Below are 17,229 nucleotides of genomic sequence, written 5' to 3' on the forward strand. Positions count from 1 at the left end.
CTAACGGAATCAAGGGATATGGGGAGAAAGCAGGGATGTGGTGCTGATTTTGGATGATCAGCCATTTCGCTTTCCTTTGATGCAGAGAACCGACTGAGTTCTTCCAGAATTCACTGCTTTTTCGTTTCAGATTCCAGCATCTGCTGTTCCATTCGTTTACTGAGAGAATTGCCCTGGATTCTTCCAATCGTGAAAATATAGCTAGCAAAAAAGTCTCAAAACACTTCACAGTAGTATCATCAGGCAACATTTCCATATCCTTTCCCCAAAGGAGCAACATGCCTCTTGTCCCATGCCTGACATGAAAGAAAGGTGACTCCTTTCCGTGGGCGGCGCTCCTTCAATACTGCACTGGACTGTAACTCATAGGATCAGGCAGCATCTCTGGAGGACATGGACTGGCCACGTTTCAGATCGGGACCCATCTTCAGACTGGTTTTAGTCGAGGGGGGTTGGGGGGAGTGGGGGAGTGAGAAAGTTGGAAGAGAGATAGGGGCGGTACAATACCTGGCAAGTGATGGGTGGAAGATAGACACAAAAAGCTATCTTTCGTGTAAGCCAGTATCTGCAGTGCCTTCCGACACAAGGGATGGGTGGATCCAAGTGAAGGTTGGTTGATCGGCAGATGGGCGGACAAAGGTCAGATATGAAAAGGAGACAAAAGGGGTGAGAGATAAGGAGAGGAGAGACGTGACATGTGAGGCCAGGGGAAAAGATGTTGGTGGGAGGAGACGGGGATGGGTGGGGGAGGGGGGGGAGTGGAGAGGGAGGGGAGGAGAATGGGGAGGCAGGAGAGTGGGAGAAATGGGTGCAAATCCTGATGTGGTGCAGAGATGACGGAAGGTTGTTGGTTAGTTTAGCTAAAATTGGAGAATTCAATGTTTATACTGTTGATTTCTAAGCTACTGGCCCAGTATAGGAAATGCGGTTCCCACTATGATCAGTCTGAAGAAGGGTCATGAGCCAAAACACCCCCTATCCATGTCCTCCAGAGATGCTGCCTGACCCACTGATTGACTCCAGCATTTGGTGTGCCTGAGACACGGCTAATTGCGATAGGCTCGGGGGTTCCTCCAACCGAGTTTTGCTGCCATAGAGATGAGACTATAGAGAGCGGAATTCCTGGGCATCTTCCAGCGTTGAGAACTCAGATCCCTTCTGACTTGGGCAAGGTCTTCTTGGGACTCAGCAGCTTTGAGTTTCGGAAGCTCTCCCTCATCCTGTAGGAGCTGTCGGTGGAGCCGCTGAGGACGGACTCGCTGCGGCTCAGGAAGGGCAAGGGGGTGCCGGCTTTGATGAAGCAGAAGCACAGGATCCTGAGGATGGCCTTGCGCACGTCCTCGCTGCCCAAGGAGTAGATGACGGGGTTGATGGCCGAGTTGACCACGGCCAGGGTGATGGTCCACTCCATGGCGTGCAGCCTGACGCAGACCGACGAGTTGCAGTAGACATCCAGGAGGAGCAGCACGAACAGGGGGCTCCAGCAGACCACGAAGGCGGCCACGATCATGAAGACAGTCTTGAGCAGCCGGACCGACTTCAGGCGACTCTTGCTGCTCGACGCCGACTTGGCGCTGGTCTTGACCAAGTGGTAGATGCCGCTGTATAGCGCCACGATCCCAATGATGATGATGCTGAACATCACCACGCAGAAGAGGATGTAGCTCTTGGAGTAGAGGGGGAGCAGAGTGGAGCACTCTTCCAAGTTACAGATGCAGTTCCAGCCAAGGAGTGGGAGAAGCCCTATCAGGGAAGCCAGCAGCCAGCACAGCCCAATCAGGCAGTACACCCGGTAGGTTTTGTTGGCCGACGCGTAGGGGAAGGGGTTGACCATGGTAGCGTATCTCTCCATGGCCGTGATGAGCAGGCTGAAGGTGGAGGCGGCCAGGGCAAAGAACAGGACCCCCTCTCTGAGGAACCAGATGGTGGGCGAGATATGGAAGGTCTGCTCCCCCGACAGGCACAGGTTGATGATGTAGGCACTGCCGGTCAACAGGTCGCACAGGGTGATGTTGGCGATGCAGTAGTACACCCAGCTCCTGAAGCGACTGTTGTGCAGGATGGCGATGAAGACCAGCAGGTTCTCCACCACCACCACGCAACTGACCACGATGAAGATGATCCTGATGAGTCCCATGCCCTCGCCGGGCGGTCGCCTGTTCTCCAGTTTCCCCGTGTGGTTGTAATGGAGCAGAATGATGCTCGACTCCTGCCTCGCAAAGGACGCCAGGCACTCGCTGATATTCATGTTGTTGAGGAACGTGGACTCTGGGGGCCCAACGATCGCCCGCGAATATCGATAGGGCTTTGGGTTCTTTGACGCCAACCGATGACTTCAACAGAGCGTCAAACCTCGAAGGATCTGGGAGCAAAATGAAGGATATTAGAAACATAGAAACATAGAAAATAGGTGCAGGAGGAGGCCATTCGGCCCTTCGAGACAGCACTGCCCGCCATTCATTGTGATCATGGCTGATCGTCCCCAATCAATAACCCTTGCCTGCTTTCTCCCCATATCCCTTGATTCCACTAGCCCCTAGAACTCTATCTAACTCTCTCTAAAATCCATCCAGTGACTTGGCCTCCACTGCCCTCTGTGGCAGGGAATTCCACAAACTCACAACTCTCTGGGTGAAAAGGTTTTTTTCTCACCACAGTCTTAAATGGCCTCCTCTTTATTCTAAGACTGTGGCCCCTGGTTCTGGACTCGCCCAACAATGGGAACATTATAGCCAAGCCTCGTCGATAATCTAAGCTGTATATAGAGAAAGTCAAACCTATTGTTACCCCGCGCTGGGACTGGACTCGAAACCCTCTGTGTCATTCTGCTGTGGGACTATGATGTCTTGAAAACAGGTAGGAAGGAACTGCAGGTGTTGCTTTATACCGAAGATAGACACAAAATGTTGGAGTAACCCTGTGGGTCAGGGTTCCTCTGGAGAAAAGGAATAGGTGACTTTTCGGGCCAAGCGAGTCAAATAAGGAGATATCAGCTGGCCAAGCGTGTGGTCAAAGGTGGAGCTTTAAGACATTTTGAAAAGAGGTTTAAACCCACCATCTTCCGCACCAGCGTGGGTGGGTGGGTCACTAAATGACACCAACTGCTGCGCGTCGAGGGGTAAGATTTCCACAGCCTGATACTGTTCCGTCTGAGAGCTGCCAAGTAAAAGAAGTGTTGCAACTGCTGGAGAACAGCCTGCCAAAGTTTTAGTTCAGCAGCGAGTTCTCGCAAAAAACAAGTGGCTGCCAAAACATTGTATGTGATGTAGTTGTGACCGGCAGACTGGGAATAGAATCAGTCAAAGGTTTCATTGCACAAGCCAACTTCCTCTTCTCCAGTCAGCTGTAACTTGCTACACTTGCTACGGTCACCTGACATGTAGCCTCTACACTCCTTGCACGGGGATGTTTACTGTACGCCCTGTGTCAGAGGAAGACAAACCTCTCCCATCTATGCATCTTTGTCTGCTCATTAGAAATCAGACCAAGGGAAGGGAACTTCTCTCTCTGTTCCCAATACTTTCCTTCACCTTGCATTACATTGCAAGGGTTTTCATTGTCCATCTGCTAAAGCAAAAGAGCTTGCATTAACACAGTAGTTTAGTTCAGTTTAGAGATACAGTGCGGAAACAGGCCCTTCGGCCCACCGAGTCCATGCCGACCCGCAATCCCTCCCGCGCACTAACGCCAACCTACACACACTAGGGATAATTTACAATTATATCAAGCCAATTAGCCTGCAAACCTGTACATCTTTGGAGTATTTTCATTGGGTTTTTTCAAGATACAGTGTGGAAACAGGCCCTTCAGCCCATCAAGTCCACGCTGACCAGCGATCACTGATACACTAGTTTTGTCCTACTCACTCCAGAGGCCAATTAACCTACAAACCTGTATGTCTTTGGAGTGTGGGAAGAAACCGGAGCACCCGGAGAAAACCCACACAGTCGCAGGGAGAACATGCAAACTCCGTACAGACAGTGGTCAGGATCAAAGCCGGGTCTCTGGCGCTGAGGCAGCAACTCTCCTGCTGCACCATTGTGTTGTCTTCCCCAACACTCGCACCTAATATAATGGTTGCTTTTTGTGATGAAAAGACAGAGGAAGGCTTGAAATCACGTGCCATCAGATTCAGGAACAGCTTCTTCCCCGCTGTTATCAGGCTACTGAACGGACCTCTCATTTGCTAAGGGTATAATCCCGATCTCCCAAACAACCTCATTGCGGCTCTAGCACCTTTTTTTTAACCTACACTTTCTGTGCAAATGTAACGCCATAACACTGCATTCTGCATTCTGGTGTTATGTTCTCTTTGCACTACCTGTTGTACTTGTGTAAAGCTTCATTATACTCATGGAGGGCATAATTTGACTAGATAGCAAAGTGTGTCAGTGCGTTTCAGTACTCATGTATATATATATGCCTATACCAATGTGGTACTTTAGGGAAATGTGTCACAGTAGGGTCCCACAAGCCAAAACAACAGAGTGATCTGATGAAGCAGCTCCTACAATTGGTGAGGGAGCAATAGATCTGGCTGATTTCATAAGTTCATGTCATAGAAGCAGATGGTTCTGGTCGAGACCCTTTTTCAGACTGAATTATGTCAGAAATCGGAAAAGGGGAGGTGCAACAAGACCTGGGTGTGCTTGTACATCAGTCACTGAAAGTAAGCATGCAGGTACAGCAGGCAGTGAAGAAAGCTAATGGCATGTTGGCCTTCATTGCGAGAGGATTTGAGTTTAGGAGCAGGGAGGTCCTTCTGCAGTTGTACATAGACCAGGTGAGACCGCACCTGGAGTATTGTGTGCAATTTTGGTCTCCTAATTTGAGGAAGGACATTATTGCTATTGAGGGAGTGCAGCGTAGGTTCACCAGGTTAATTCCAGGGATGGCGGGGCTGACATATGATGAAAGAATAGATCGACTGGGCTTGTATTCACTAGAATTTAGAAGGATGAGAGGATATCTTATAGAAACATAAAATTCTTAAAGTATAGGACAGGCTAGATGCAGGAAAAATGTTCCCCATGTTGGAGGAGTGCAGAACCAGGGTCACAGTTTAAGAATAAAGGGCAGGCCATTTAGGACTGAGATGAGGAAAAACTTCTTCACCCAAAGAGTTGTGAGTCTGTGGAATTCCCTGCCACAGAAGGTGGTGGAGGCCAATTCACTGGATGTTTTCAAGAGAGAGTTAGATTTAGCTCTTAGGGCTAAATGAAACTAGGGATATGTGGAAAAAGCGGGAACAGGGTACTGATTTTAGATGATCAGCTATGATCATATTGAATGGCGGTGCTGGCTCAAAGGGCCGAATGGCCTACTTCGGCACCTATGTTTCTATGTTTCTAACTGGACCATCCTAGGGAGCGGTCCTGACCTACAATCAATTGTATCTCATTGGAGATCCTTGAATTATCTTTAAATGGACTTTACTAGACTGTATCTTTCCCTAAACATTATTCCCTCAGTCCTGTATCTGTACACTGAACATAGAAACATAGAAAATAGGTGCAGGAGGAGGACATTCGGCCTTTCGAGCCAGCACCGCCATTCATTGTGATCATGCTGATCTTCCCCTATCAATAACCCGTGCCTGCCTTCTCCCCATATCCCTTGATTCCACTAGCCCCTAGAGCTCTATCTAACTCTCTCTTAAATCCATCCAGTGACTTGGCCTCCACTGCCCTCTGTGGCAGGGAATTCCATAAATTCAAAACTCTCTGGGTGAAAAAGTATTTTTCTCACCTCAGTCTTAAATGACCTGCCCTTTATTCTAAGACTGTCGCCCCTGGTTCTGGACTCGCCCCAACATTGGGAACATTTTTCCTGCACTGGGGACGGCTTGATTGTAATCATGTAGTGGTCTTTCCACCGAGCGGACAGAACGCGACAACAAATCTTTTCACTGTACCTCACTCGGTACACGTGACAATAAACTAATGCCTGCACTCTCAGATGGATGTAAAAGACCCATGTGGCAGTGTTTTGGAAGTAGAGCAGAGAAACACTAAGGGGCAGAAAACGCTGGTGGGTGTTGTGTACAGGCCACCTAATAGTAGTAGTGAAGTTGGAGATGGTATCAAACAGGAAATTAGAAATGCGTGCGACAAAGGCAAAACAGTTATAATGGGTGACTTCAATCTACATATAGATTGGGTGAATCAAATTGGCAGGGGTGCTGAGGAAGAGGATTTCTTGGAATGTATGCGGGATTGTTATCTAAATCAACATGTAGAGGAACCAACGAGAGAGCAGGCTATTTTAGACTGGGTATTGAGTAATGAGGAAGGGTTAGTTAGCAGTCTTGTTGTACGTGCCCCCTTGGGCAAGAGTGACCATAATATGGTTGAGTTCTTCATTAGGATGGAGAGTGACATTGTTAATTCAGAAACAATGGTTCTGAACTTAAAGAAAGGTAACTTTGAGGGTATGAGACGTGAATTGGCCAAGATTGACTGGCAATTAATTCTAAAAGGGTTGACGGTGGATATGCAATGGAAGACATTTAAAGACTGCATGGATGAACTACAAAAATTGTTCATCCCAGTTTGGCAAAAGAATAAATCAGGGAAGGTAGTGCATCCGTGGATAACAAGGGAAATCAGGGATAGTATCAAAGCGAAGGATGATGTGTACAAATTAGCCAGAAAAAGCAGCATACCGGAGGACTGGGAGAAATTCAGAGACCAGCAGAGGAGGACAAAGGGCTTAATTAGGAAAGGAAAAATAGATTATGAAAGAAAACTGGCAGGGGACATAAAAACTGACTGCAAAAGTTTTTATAGATATGTGAAAAGAAAGAGATTAGTTAAAACAAATGTAGGTCCCTTGCAGTCAGAAACAGGTGAGTTGATCATGGGGAACAAGGATATGGCGGACCAATTGAATAACTACTTTGGTTCCGTCTTCACTAAGGAAGACATAAATAATCTGCCGGAAATAGCAGGGGACCGCGGGTCAAAGGAGTTGGAGGAATTGAGTGAAATCCCAGGTTAGCCGGGAAGTGGTGTTGGGTAAATTGAATGGATTAAAGGCCGATAAATCCCCAGGGCCAGATAGGCTGCATCCCAGAGTACTTAAGGAAGTAGCTCCAGAAATAGTGGATGCATTAGTAATAATCTTTCAAAACTCTTTAGATTCTGGAGTAGTTCCTGAGGATTGGCGGGTAGCAAACTTAACACCACTTTTTAAGAAGGGAGGGAGAGAGAAAACGGGGAATTACAGACCAGTTAGTCTAACATCGGTAGTGGGGAAACTGCTAGAGTCAGTTATTAAAGATGGGATAGCAGCACATTTGGAAAGTGGTGAAATAATTGGACAAAGTCAGCATGGATTTACAAAAGGTAAATCATGTCTGACGAATCTTATAGAATTTTTCGAGGATGTAACTAGTAGCGTGGATAGGGGAGAACCAGTGGATGTGGTGTATCTGGCTGACAAACAGGAAGCAAAGAGTAGGAGTAAACAGGTCCTTTTCACCATGGCAGGCAGTGACTAGTGGGGTACCGCAAGGTTCAGTGCTGGGACCCCAGCTATTTACAATATATATTAATGATCTGGATGAGGGAATTGAAGGCAATATCTCCAAGTTTGCGGATGACACTAAGCTGGGGGGCAGTGTTAGCTGTGAGGAGGATGCTAGGAGACTGCAAGGTGACTTGGATAGGCTGGGTGAGTGGGCAAATGTTTGGCAGATGCAGTATAATGTGGATAAATGTGAGGTTATCCATTTTGGTAGCAAAAAAAGGAAAGCAGACTATTATCTAAATGGTGGCCGACTAGGAAAAGGGGAGATGCAGCGAGACCTGGGTGTCATGGTACACCAGTCATTGAAAGTAGGCATGCAGGTGCAGCAGGCAGTGAAGAAAGCGAATGGTATGTTAGCTTTCATAGCAAAAGGATTTGAGTATAGGAGCAGGGAGGTTCTACTGCAGTTGTACAGGGTCTTGGTGAGACCACACCTGGAGTATTGCGTACAGTTTTGGTCTCCAAATCTGAGGAAGGACATTATTGCCATAGAGGGAGTGCAGAGAAGGTTCACCAGACTGATTCCTGGGATGTCAGGACTGTCTTATGAAGAAAGACTGGATAGACTTGGTTTATACTCTCTAGAATTTAGGAGATTGAGAGGGGATCTTATAGAAACTTACAAAATTCTTAAGGGGTTGGACAGGCTAGATGCAGGAAGATTGCTCCTGATGTTGGGGAAGTCCAGGACAAGGGGTCACAGCTTAAGGATAAGGGGGAAATCCTTTAAAACCGAGATGAGAAGAACTTTTTTCACACAGAGAGTGGTGAATCTCTGGAACTCTCTGCCACAGAGGGTAGTCGAGGCCAGTTCATTGGCTATATTTAAGAGGGAGTTAGATGTGGCGCTTGTGGCTAAGGGGATCAGAGGGTATGGAGAGAAGGCAGGTACGGGATACTGAGTTGGATGATCAGCCATGATCATATTGAATGGCCTACTCCTGCACCTAATTTCTATGTTTCTATGTTATCTCAGGTCAATGATAATCTCAATCAAATCTTGAAAGCAGCTGATCTGGCCACTATCACACTAGAGTGCATGGGGTTTGGTAAATGCCCGGTGTATTTCCAGCACCAGGTACATGCTTAGAAATGGCTGTAAAGTACATTCACGTGTCTGCATTTTGCATAAGAACCTCTCGAACAGCAAGTCCTCTCCTTTTTAACACTGTTTCTCCATCCTGATATATTTCCACACAGTATTTCCAAAAGCAGGTTTACAAAAGACCCATAATCATGACGACAATATGCAGATATAGACACATATTAAAAGCATTAATAAATACATAAATATGCACGTTAAATAATTTTTCCTTCAGCATTGGATGCAGGCATAATCTCAATGGCACCTGTGTCCATCAATCTGAACAGTTGGATTACCACCTATGGTTCACTTTAACTCACGTTCTACTTGACTGGTGAAATGCTACAGAGTTGAGACAGCAACAATCCTGCCCGTATGTTTCGAGGGCTGTGTTATGGACGGCTGAACTTACCATGACAGAGTGTCGTGCATTACTTGATCTGCTGTTTGCCCGGTGCCGATGTTTCAGCAGCTGCCACCCGTCCCAGCTGCTCCGACTGTGCACATGGTCTCTGCAAATTACAGAAGTTGCAAGCCGACTTATTGTGATCAGTTCTGCTCCACCCAGGAAGACATGACAGACCAAACGCCCTGATAAGAATTTTCTTACTAATTTTGTGCAGCTGCACGGTTCATGGCTGGAGAGTACCCCTGTCTTAATCTGTTGGCTGCTGGCTGGCTCTAGAGAGGGCTTGCTATCTCTACCCTGCAGCCATTTCTCCAAGACACCATCAAACATACAGTGTGGTGATCCAATGCGTTAGAGATAAATCATCTGCACTTACAGATACATCTCTCACCTCCAACACCAAACTAATTCGAATCCCCCTCCAGGGACTTGAGCACAAAACGCTGGGCGGAGACTCCGGTGAAATACTATGGGAGCGCAACACTGCCAACACTTTAACAACAAGAGAATTTACAAGAATGATCCCACGAATAAGTTGGTTAACCTATGATGAGCGTTTGTCAGCACTGGGCCTGTGCTCGCTGGAGTTTAGAAGAATTAGAGAGGAGACCTCATTCTAACATACAGAATAGTGAAAGGCTTGGATAGAAAGTGAAAGGCTTGGATGTGGAAAGAAAGTTTCCACTAGTAGGAGAGTCTAGGACGAGATGTCATCGCCTCAGAATTAAAGGATGTTCTTTTAGGTAGGAGATGAGGAGAAATGTATTTGGTGGTGAAGGGTGGTGAATCCGTGGAATTCTTTGCCACAGAAGGCTGTGCAGGCCGTCAGTGGATATTTTTAAGGCAGAGGTGGATAGATTTTGGATTAATAGAAGTGTGAGAGGTAATGGGGAGAAGGCAGGAGAATGGGGTTTGGAGGGAGAGATTGAATGGCGGAGTAGACTTGATGGGCCGAATGGCCTAATTCTACTCCTATCATTTATGACCTTATGACCTGCTACCTCACAACGCCAGAGTCTGATAACTGTACCTGAATCTGGAGGTGTGCGTTTTCACACTTCTGTACACCTCTTGTCTGATGGGAGAGGGGAGAAGAGGGAGTGGCCGGGGTGAGTGGTCCTTGACTCTGCTGGTGGCTGTGAGGATATGGTGTTTGTGTATTTTGATTGCACAATCTGTGTGTGAGGGTGAGATTGCATCATATGCAGGCGTGGTGGGTGTGTGGGCTGTTTTTGTTCACAAGATGCCCCATGAATATGAGGGGCAAGTGTCAGCTGCCGTCAGTAGACATTGGCTTTGAAGTCTGCTCAAGTATAAATTTAGACCTGGCTTCACCCCACGCCCAGGAATCTCCCAAAATAGCTCCCGTTCCTTTGTATGTCTCTCTGCCTCTCTCTGTATCTCTCACACATAATGACTCTGTCTCTCTGTTTCTCTCTGTTTCTCTCTGTTTCTCTCTCTTCCTCTCTGCCTCTCTATCTCTGTCTCTCTCTCACAAACTCCCTCTCTCATTCTCTCTCTCTGCTTGCCATCTTTATTCTTTCTTTCTTGAAAGAGAGAGAGAGAGAGAGAGAGAGATACAGTATGAAAACTGGCCCTTTAGCCCATCAAGACCATGCTGACCATCTTACAAAATTCTTAAGGGGTTGGACAGGCTAGATGCAGGAAGATTGTTCCCGATGTTGGGGAAGTCCAGAACAAGGGGTCACAGTTTAAGGATAAGGGGGAAATCTTTTAGGACTGAGATGAGAAAAAACATTTTCACACAGAGAGTGGTGAATCGCTGGAATTCTCTGCCTCGGAAGGTAGTTGAGGCCAGTTCATTGGCTATATTTAAGAGGGAGTTAGATGTGGCCCTTGTGGCTAAAGGGATCAAGACACAAGATACATTTAATTGTCACATGTGCCAGATGGCACAGTGAAATGAAATTCCCATACAGCCATACAATTAAAAAATCTGGGATTTCTCCGAGATCTTCGGTTTCCTCCCACACTCCAAAGACGTACAAAGATATAAATTGTCCCGAGTGTGTGTAGGACAATGTTAATGTGCGAGGATCGCTGGTTGGTGCGGACTCGGTGGGCCGAAGGGCCTGTTTCAATACTGTATCTCTAAACTAAACCAAGGTAGGAATCAGATCAGATAATACTATACAGAAATACAATCAAGTCAAACTCAAGTACAGTGGGTAGAGTGAAGGGGAAGATACGGAGTGCTGAATATACAGTAGTTCTCAGAGTTGTAGCGCATCTGTTCCATAGACCAATGTGCGCAAAGGTGCAATGATAAAATGGACAGCACCCTAGTATATGGAAGGGCAGTGCGGAAGCCTGATAACAGAGGGGAAGAAGCAGGTCCTGAGTCTGGTAGCCAATTAATCTGCCAACCTCCATGTTTTGGGATGTGGGTGAAAACCAGAGATTTTGGAGGAAGCCCACGCGGTCACAGGGAGAACGTGCAAACTCCACAAAGACAGCAGCTGAGGTCAGGATTGAACCCGGGCCTCTAACGCTGTAAGGCAGCAGCTCTACCAGTGGCACCACTGTACCACCCCCAGTGCCACTATGCCCCCTTCTTTACCTGTGTCTCTTATTTTCTGCTTGTATGGCATACCTGCCCTAACCCTGACAGCAGGAATAGCTTGGACAGCCAGCTCCAGTGTGGCTGTGGATGGATGTAGGTTGAGGATACCATTGGCCTCTGCTCACCTGTTCCCCAGGTCCCAAATTCAGCAAATGACCATTCATTTAGAGTCTTTATAAGTTCATGTTCGTAAGTAATAGGAGCAGAATTAGGCCATTCGGCCCATCAAGTCTGCTCCGCCATTCAACCATGGCTGATCTTTCTCTCCCTCCTAACCCATTCTCCTGCCTGCTCCCCATAACTTCTGACACGCATACTAATCAAGAATCTATCTATCTCTGCCTTAAATATATCCACTGACTTGGCCTCCACAGCCTTTTGTGGCAAAGAATTCCACAGATTCACCACCCTCTGACTAAAGATATTCCTCCACATCACCTTCCTAAAAGAACCTCCTTTAATTCTGGGGCTATAACCTCTAGTCCTAGACTCTCCCACTAGTGGAAGCATCCTCTCCACATCCACACTATCCAAGCCTTTCACTATTTTGTACGTTTAGAATGTGGTCACCCTCATTCTTCTAGACTCCAGCGAGTACTGGCCCAGTGCCGTCAAACGCTCATCATATATTAGCCTACTGATTCCTGGGATTATTCTTGTAAAACCTCCTCTGGACCCTCTCCAGGGCAGCACACCCCTCCTCAAATTTGGTGCCCAAAAATGATGACAATATTGCAAATGCAGCCTGGCCAGCGCCTTATAGAGCCTCTGTATTACATCTCTGTTTTTGTGTAGAAGACCTCTCGAAATAAAAGGGAGAGAGTTAGAAATGGCCGTACAAGCTTTTCCACAGAATGAAGGCTAACTTGGCACAGTTTGTCGAGCTGCTGCCTCATATCTCCAGTGACCTGGGTTTAATCCTGACCTCCGGTGCTGCCCGCTTGGATTTTCAACATTGTCCCCGCGACTCTGTGGGTTTCCACATCTCAAAGATGTGTGAGTCGGTGGATCAATTGGCCACTGTAACTTGCCCCTGGTGTGAAGGTGACCAGTAGACTCTGAGGGGAGTTAATAGGAATGCCTGAACAAAACGGGATTTGTGAGGGATTAATAGTCTCTTGCCCAGAGTAGGGGAATCAAGAACCAGAGGACACGGAGGGGTCACGGTGGCTTAGAGGTAGAGTTGCTGCCTTACAGCGCCAGAGACCAGGGTTTGACCCTGGCTGCGGATGCTTGTCTGTATGGAGTTTGTACGTTCTCCCCGTGACCTACGTGGGTATTCTCCAAGATCTTCATATTCCTCCCACACTCTTTAGACGTACAGGTTTGTAGGTTAATTGGCTTGGATATAAAACGTAACTTTGTCCCTAGTGTGTGTAGAATAGTGTTAATGGTTCTGGCGCTGTAAGGCAATAACTCTACCGATGTTCCACCGTGCTGCCCACATTTTTTTTAACTTTGCGATAGTTCCTGCCTCAACCACTTCCTCCAGCAGCTCGTTCCATACACCCATCACCCTTTGTGTGAAAACGTTTTCTCATCTAATGATCGCTGGTCGGCACGGACTCGGTGGGCCGAAGGGCCTGTTTCCGTGCTGTGTCCCGAATCTAAATTAAACGAAACAGTTTGATTTTTGTTTTGAACAGTGAGTCACAGATAAACCCGCAACCTGACAAACGCTCAGATTGCACCCTGCCCTGTGTAAAAGTGCTCGCCGGTGAATTTAACTGAGATGCGGGGAAAGCAAAGAAAATGCGGATGGGTGTTTAAAACAAAAGTACTGAATGGTGAATGTAAGGAACTGCTGGTATTCCGAGACTGCTTCTAGCAAACAACACTCTTATTGCACCAAGTCCTCTTGTGCAAGGAGTACATGCATATGATAAGCTGTTTTGAGATCTTCCTGTTTACGCCTTTAACACTCTGACTGTGAAGGGGTACAGGATATTGGTCCTTGATGCCTTGTTTTGCAGACAAATGAACTGTTCTAGCTAGCCCCTCTCTCCACCCTATGCTCCCCATCCCAACTCACATTTCCCTCCAGAAAACATTAGATTAGAAAACTTTTTCAGTTAGCAGCTTTTTCACACAAAGGGTGGTGGGTGTATGGAACGTGCTGCCGGAGGAGGTGGTAGAGGCAGGTATTATCGCAAAGGTTAAGAAAGTGGGTGGCACGGTGGCGCAACGGTAGAGTTGCTGCCTTACAGCGATTCCAGCACCAGAGTCCCAGGTTCGATCCTGACTATGAGTGCTGTCTGTACGCACTTTGTATGTTCTCCTGTTTCCGCGCTTTAAGAATAAGGGGCAAGCCATTTAGAACGGAGAAGAGGAAACACTTTTTCTCACATAGAGAGTTGTGAGTCTGTGGAATTCTCTGCCTCAGGGGGCGGTGGAGGCCGGTTCTCTGGATACTTTCAAGAGAGAGCTAGATAGGGCTCTTAAAGATAGCGGAGTCAGGGGATATGGGGAGAAGACAGGAACGGGGTACTGATTGGGGATGATCAGCCATGATCACATTGAATGGCGGTGCTGGCTCAAAGAGCCGAATGGCCTACTCCTGCACCTATTGTCTATTGTCTATTGTCTATTGTCTATATGACTCTATAATGTGTATACCCCTGGGCCACAACAGCATTTCATAGAACACAGAACAGCACAGCCCAGCAACTGGCACGTTAGCCCACAATGTCTATGTTGAGCATGATGATAAGTTAATCTCCTCTGCCTGCACATGATCCATATCCCTCCATTCCCTGAATATCCATGTACTTATCTAAACGCCTCTTAAATGCCACTATCATATCAGTCTCCACCACCACATTTGGCAGCATGTTCCAGGCACCCAACACTCTCTGTGTAAAAATAATTGTCCCGCACATCTCATTTAAACGTTGCCCCTCGTGGGCAGCAGTGTCGCAGCGGTAGAGTTGCTGCCTCACGGCACCAGAGACCAAGTTTCGATCCTGACCAGGATCTAAATGGTGGCCGACTAGGAAAAGGGGAGATGCAGCGAGACCTGGGTGTCATGGTACACCAGTCATTGAAAGTAGGCATGCAGGTGCAGCAGGCAGTGAAGAAAGCGAATGGTATGTTAGCTTTCATAGCAAAAGGATTTGAGTATAGGAGCAGGGAGGTTCTACTGCAGTTGTACAGGGTCTTGGTGAGACCACACCTGGAGTATTGCGTACAGTTTTGGTCTCCAAATCTGAGGAAGGACATTATTGCCATAGAGGGAGTGCAGAGAAGGTTCACCAGACTGATTCCTGGGATGTCAGGACTGTCTTATGAAGAAAGACTGGATAGACTTGGTTTATACTCTCTAGAATTTAGGAGATTGAGAGGGGATCTTATAGAAACTTACAAAATTCTTAAGGGGTTGGACAGGCTAGATGCAGGAAGATTGCTCCCGATGTTGGGGAAGTCCAGGACAAGGGGTCACAGCTTAAGGATAAGGGGGAAATCCTTTAAAACCGAGATGAGAAGAACTTTTTTCACACAGAGAGTGGTGAATCTCTGGAACTCCCTGCCACAGAGGGTAGTCGAGGCCAGTTCATTGGCTATATTTAAGAGGGAGTTAGAAACATAGAAACATAGAAACATAGAAAATAGGTGCAGGAGTAGGCCATTCGGCCCTTCGAGCCTGCACCGCCATTCAATATGATCATGGCTGATCATCCAACTCAGTATCCTGTACCTGCCTTCTCTCCATACCCCCTGATCCCTTTAGCCACATCTAACTCCCTCTTAAATATAGCCAATGAACTGGCCTCAACTACCTTCTGTGGCAGAGAATTCCACAGATGCACCACTCTGTGTGAAAAACGTTTTCCACATCTCAGTCCTAAAAGATTTCCCCCTTATCCTTAAACTGTGACCCCTTTTTCTGGACTTCCCCAACATTGGGAACAATCTTCCTGCATCTAGCCTGTCCAACCCCTTAAGAATTTTGACACTTCATAATTGCATTGGTTTGGAATTACATGAACAATTAAATTAGCTTACATTTAAAAACCAAGATAGTCGAGGGGCTAAGACACCGCACCATTTGCAAGACATTTGGACATCTACATGAATAGGAAAGGTTTGCATGGTAAGGGGATAACACGGGCAAATCAGACTGGATTAGGTGGGGAATCTTGGTCAGCATGGACGAGATGGGCCGAAGGGCCTGTTTCATAAGGTCATAAGTGATAGGAGCAGAATTAGGCCATTCGGTTCAACAAGTCTCCTCCGCCAGTCAATCATGGCTGATCTATCTCTCCCTCCTAACCCCATTCTCCTGCCTTCTCCCCATAACCCCTGACATCCGTACTATAATCACGAAACTATCTATCTCTGCCACAAAATCTCTGCCATGCTGTATGACTCCATGGCTCGGTAGCATAACCACACTTTAGGAAAGACAACAATTGCACAGCACAAAAATGAATTTTAGAAAGAATTCTAGAGCCAAGGGCTTAAGCAGTTGGAGACAAGGTTAGGGCAGATAATTAATTAGCCCCTTTGTCAGCTCATTGCTAACGCAGCAAGGATTGCAGCCTCACAAGCAGCATAGATAATTCTCCTGGGAAGATCACAGACATCACCACACCAGTCATTAGGTGAAAGGCATTGCATGGTTGAAGAAGCAATGCAAACTTTAACCAAACTGGAAGGGAAATAAGTAGGAAGGATCTGCTGATGCTGGTTTAAACCGCAGATAGACACAAAATGCATAGGAGACCAGAAGCATCTCTGGAGAGAAGGAATGGGTCACGTTATGGACTGCAACATCATCGATATCTCTCGTTTCCCTTTCCCCAGTCTGAAGAAGGGTCTCGACCCGAAATGTCACCCATTCCCTCGCTCCAGAGATGCTGCCTGTCCCGCTGAGTTACTCCAGCATTTTGTGTCTATCTTTGGAAAGTAAATCATTCTGATTTAAAAAAAACTGCAAATACATTGTGGCAAGGATCACAGCATCTGTTTTACTAGTTCACTGACTTTAGACTTTAGGGAAACAGCAATGAAACAGACCCTTCGGCCCAACGAGTCGGTGCCGACCAGGGATCACCCCGTGCACTAACACTATCCTACACACAAGGGACCTGCATGCTGTAAAAGAAAGAGGCTCAAGAAAGCTCACCTGTCCCCCCAGATCCTGACCAACTTTTACTGCTGTTAGATGTGGCCCTTGTGGCTAAGGGGATCAGAGGGTATGGAGAGAAGGCAGGTACGGGATACTGAGTTGGATGATCAGCCATGATCATATTGAATGGCGGTGCAGGCTCGAAGGGCCGAATGGCCTACTCCTGCACCTAATTTCTATGTTTCTATGTTTCTATGTGCTGTCTGTACGGAGTTTGTACATTCTCCCTGTGGCCGCAGGGGATTTTCTCCGGATGCTCCGGTTTCCTCCCACACTCCAAAGACATGGAGGTTTGTAGGTTAATTGGCCTCGGTAAAATTAGTGAATTGTCCCTTGTGTGTGTAGGATAGTGTTGGTGTATGGGGTGAATGCTGGTTGGTGCGGACTCAGTGGGCCGAAGGGCCTGTTTCTGCACTGTATCTCTAAAGACGAAAGTAAAGTAAAAGTCTCTCACCTTCAAGCTATGCTGTCTAGTCTTTGACATTTCCACCCTG

At 47.0% G+C, this 17,229-nt stretch overlaps 1 protein-coding gene across 1 annotated transcript; it reads right to left on the reverse strand.

Moving 5' to 3' along the window:
* Window positions 1–490: 490 nt before the first annotated feature.
* s1pr4 (sphingosine-1-phosphate receptor 4) lies at window positions 491–9,188 on the reverse strand. Its single transcript, XM_033046948.1, has 2 exons — window positions 9,027–9,188; window positions 491–2,362 (listed from the first exon to the last, which is right to left on the reverse strand). Exon 2 carries the CDS (start codon window positions 2,246–2,248, stop codon window positions 1,148–1,150), a length of 1,101 nt encoding a protein of 366 aa, XP_032902839.1. The 5' UTR covers window positions 2,249–2,362; window positions 9,027–9,188; the 3' UTR covers window positions 491–1,147.
* Window positions 9,189–17,229: the final 8,041 nt, after the last annotated feature.

This window comes from Amblyraja radiata, chromosome 29 (assembly GCF_010909765.2).
Source record: "Amblyraja radiata isolate CabotCenter1 chromosome 29, sAmbRad1.1.pri, whole genome shotgun sequence".
In the NCBI taxonomy this organism is placed as follows: Eukaryota; Metazoa; Chordata; class Chondrichthyes; order Rajiformes; family Rajidae; genus Amblyraja; species Amblyraja radiata.

What these genes read in the sequence shown, in the direction of transcription:
- s1pr4 (XM_033046948.1), bottom strand. Translation starts at nt 2,248, where the DNA reads ATGAATATCAGCGAGTGCCTGGCGTCCTTTGCGAGGCAGGAGTCGAGC.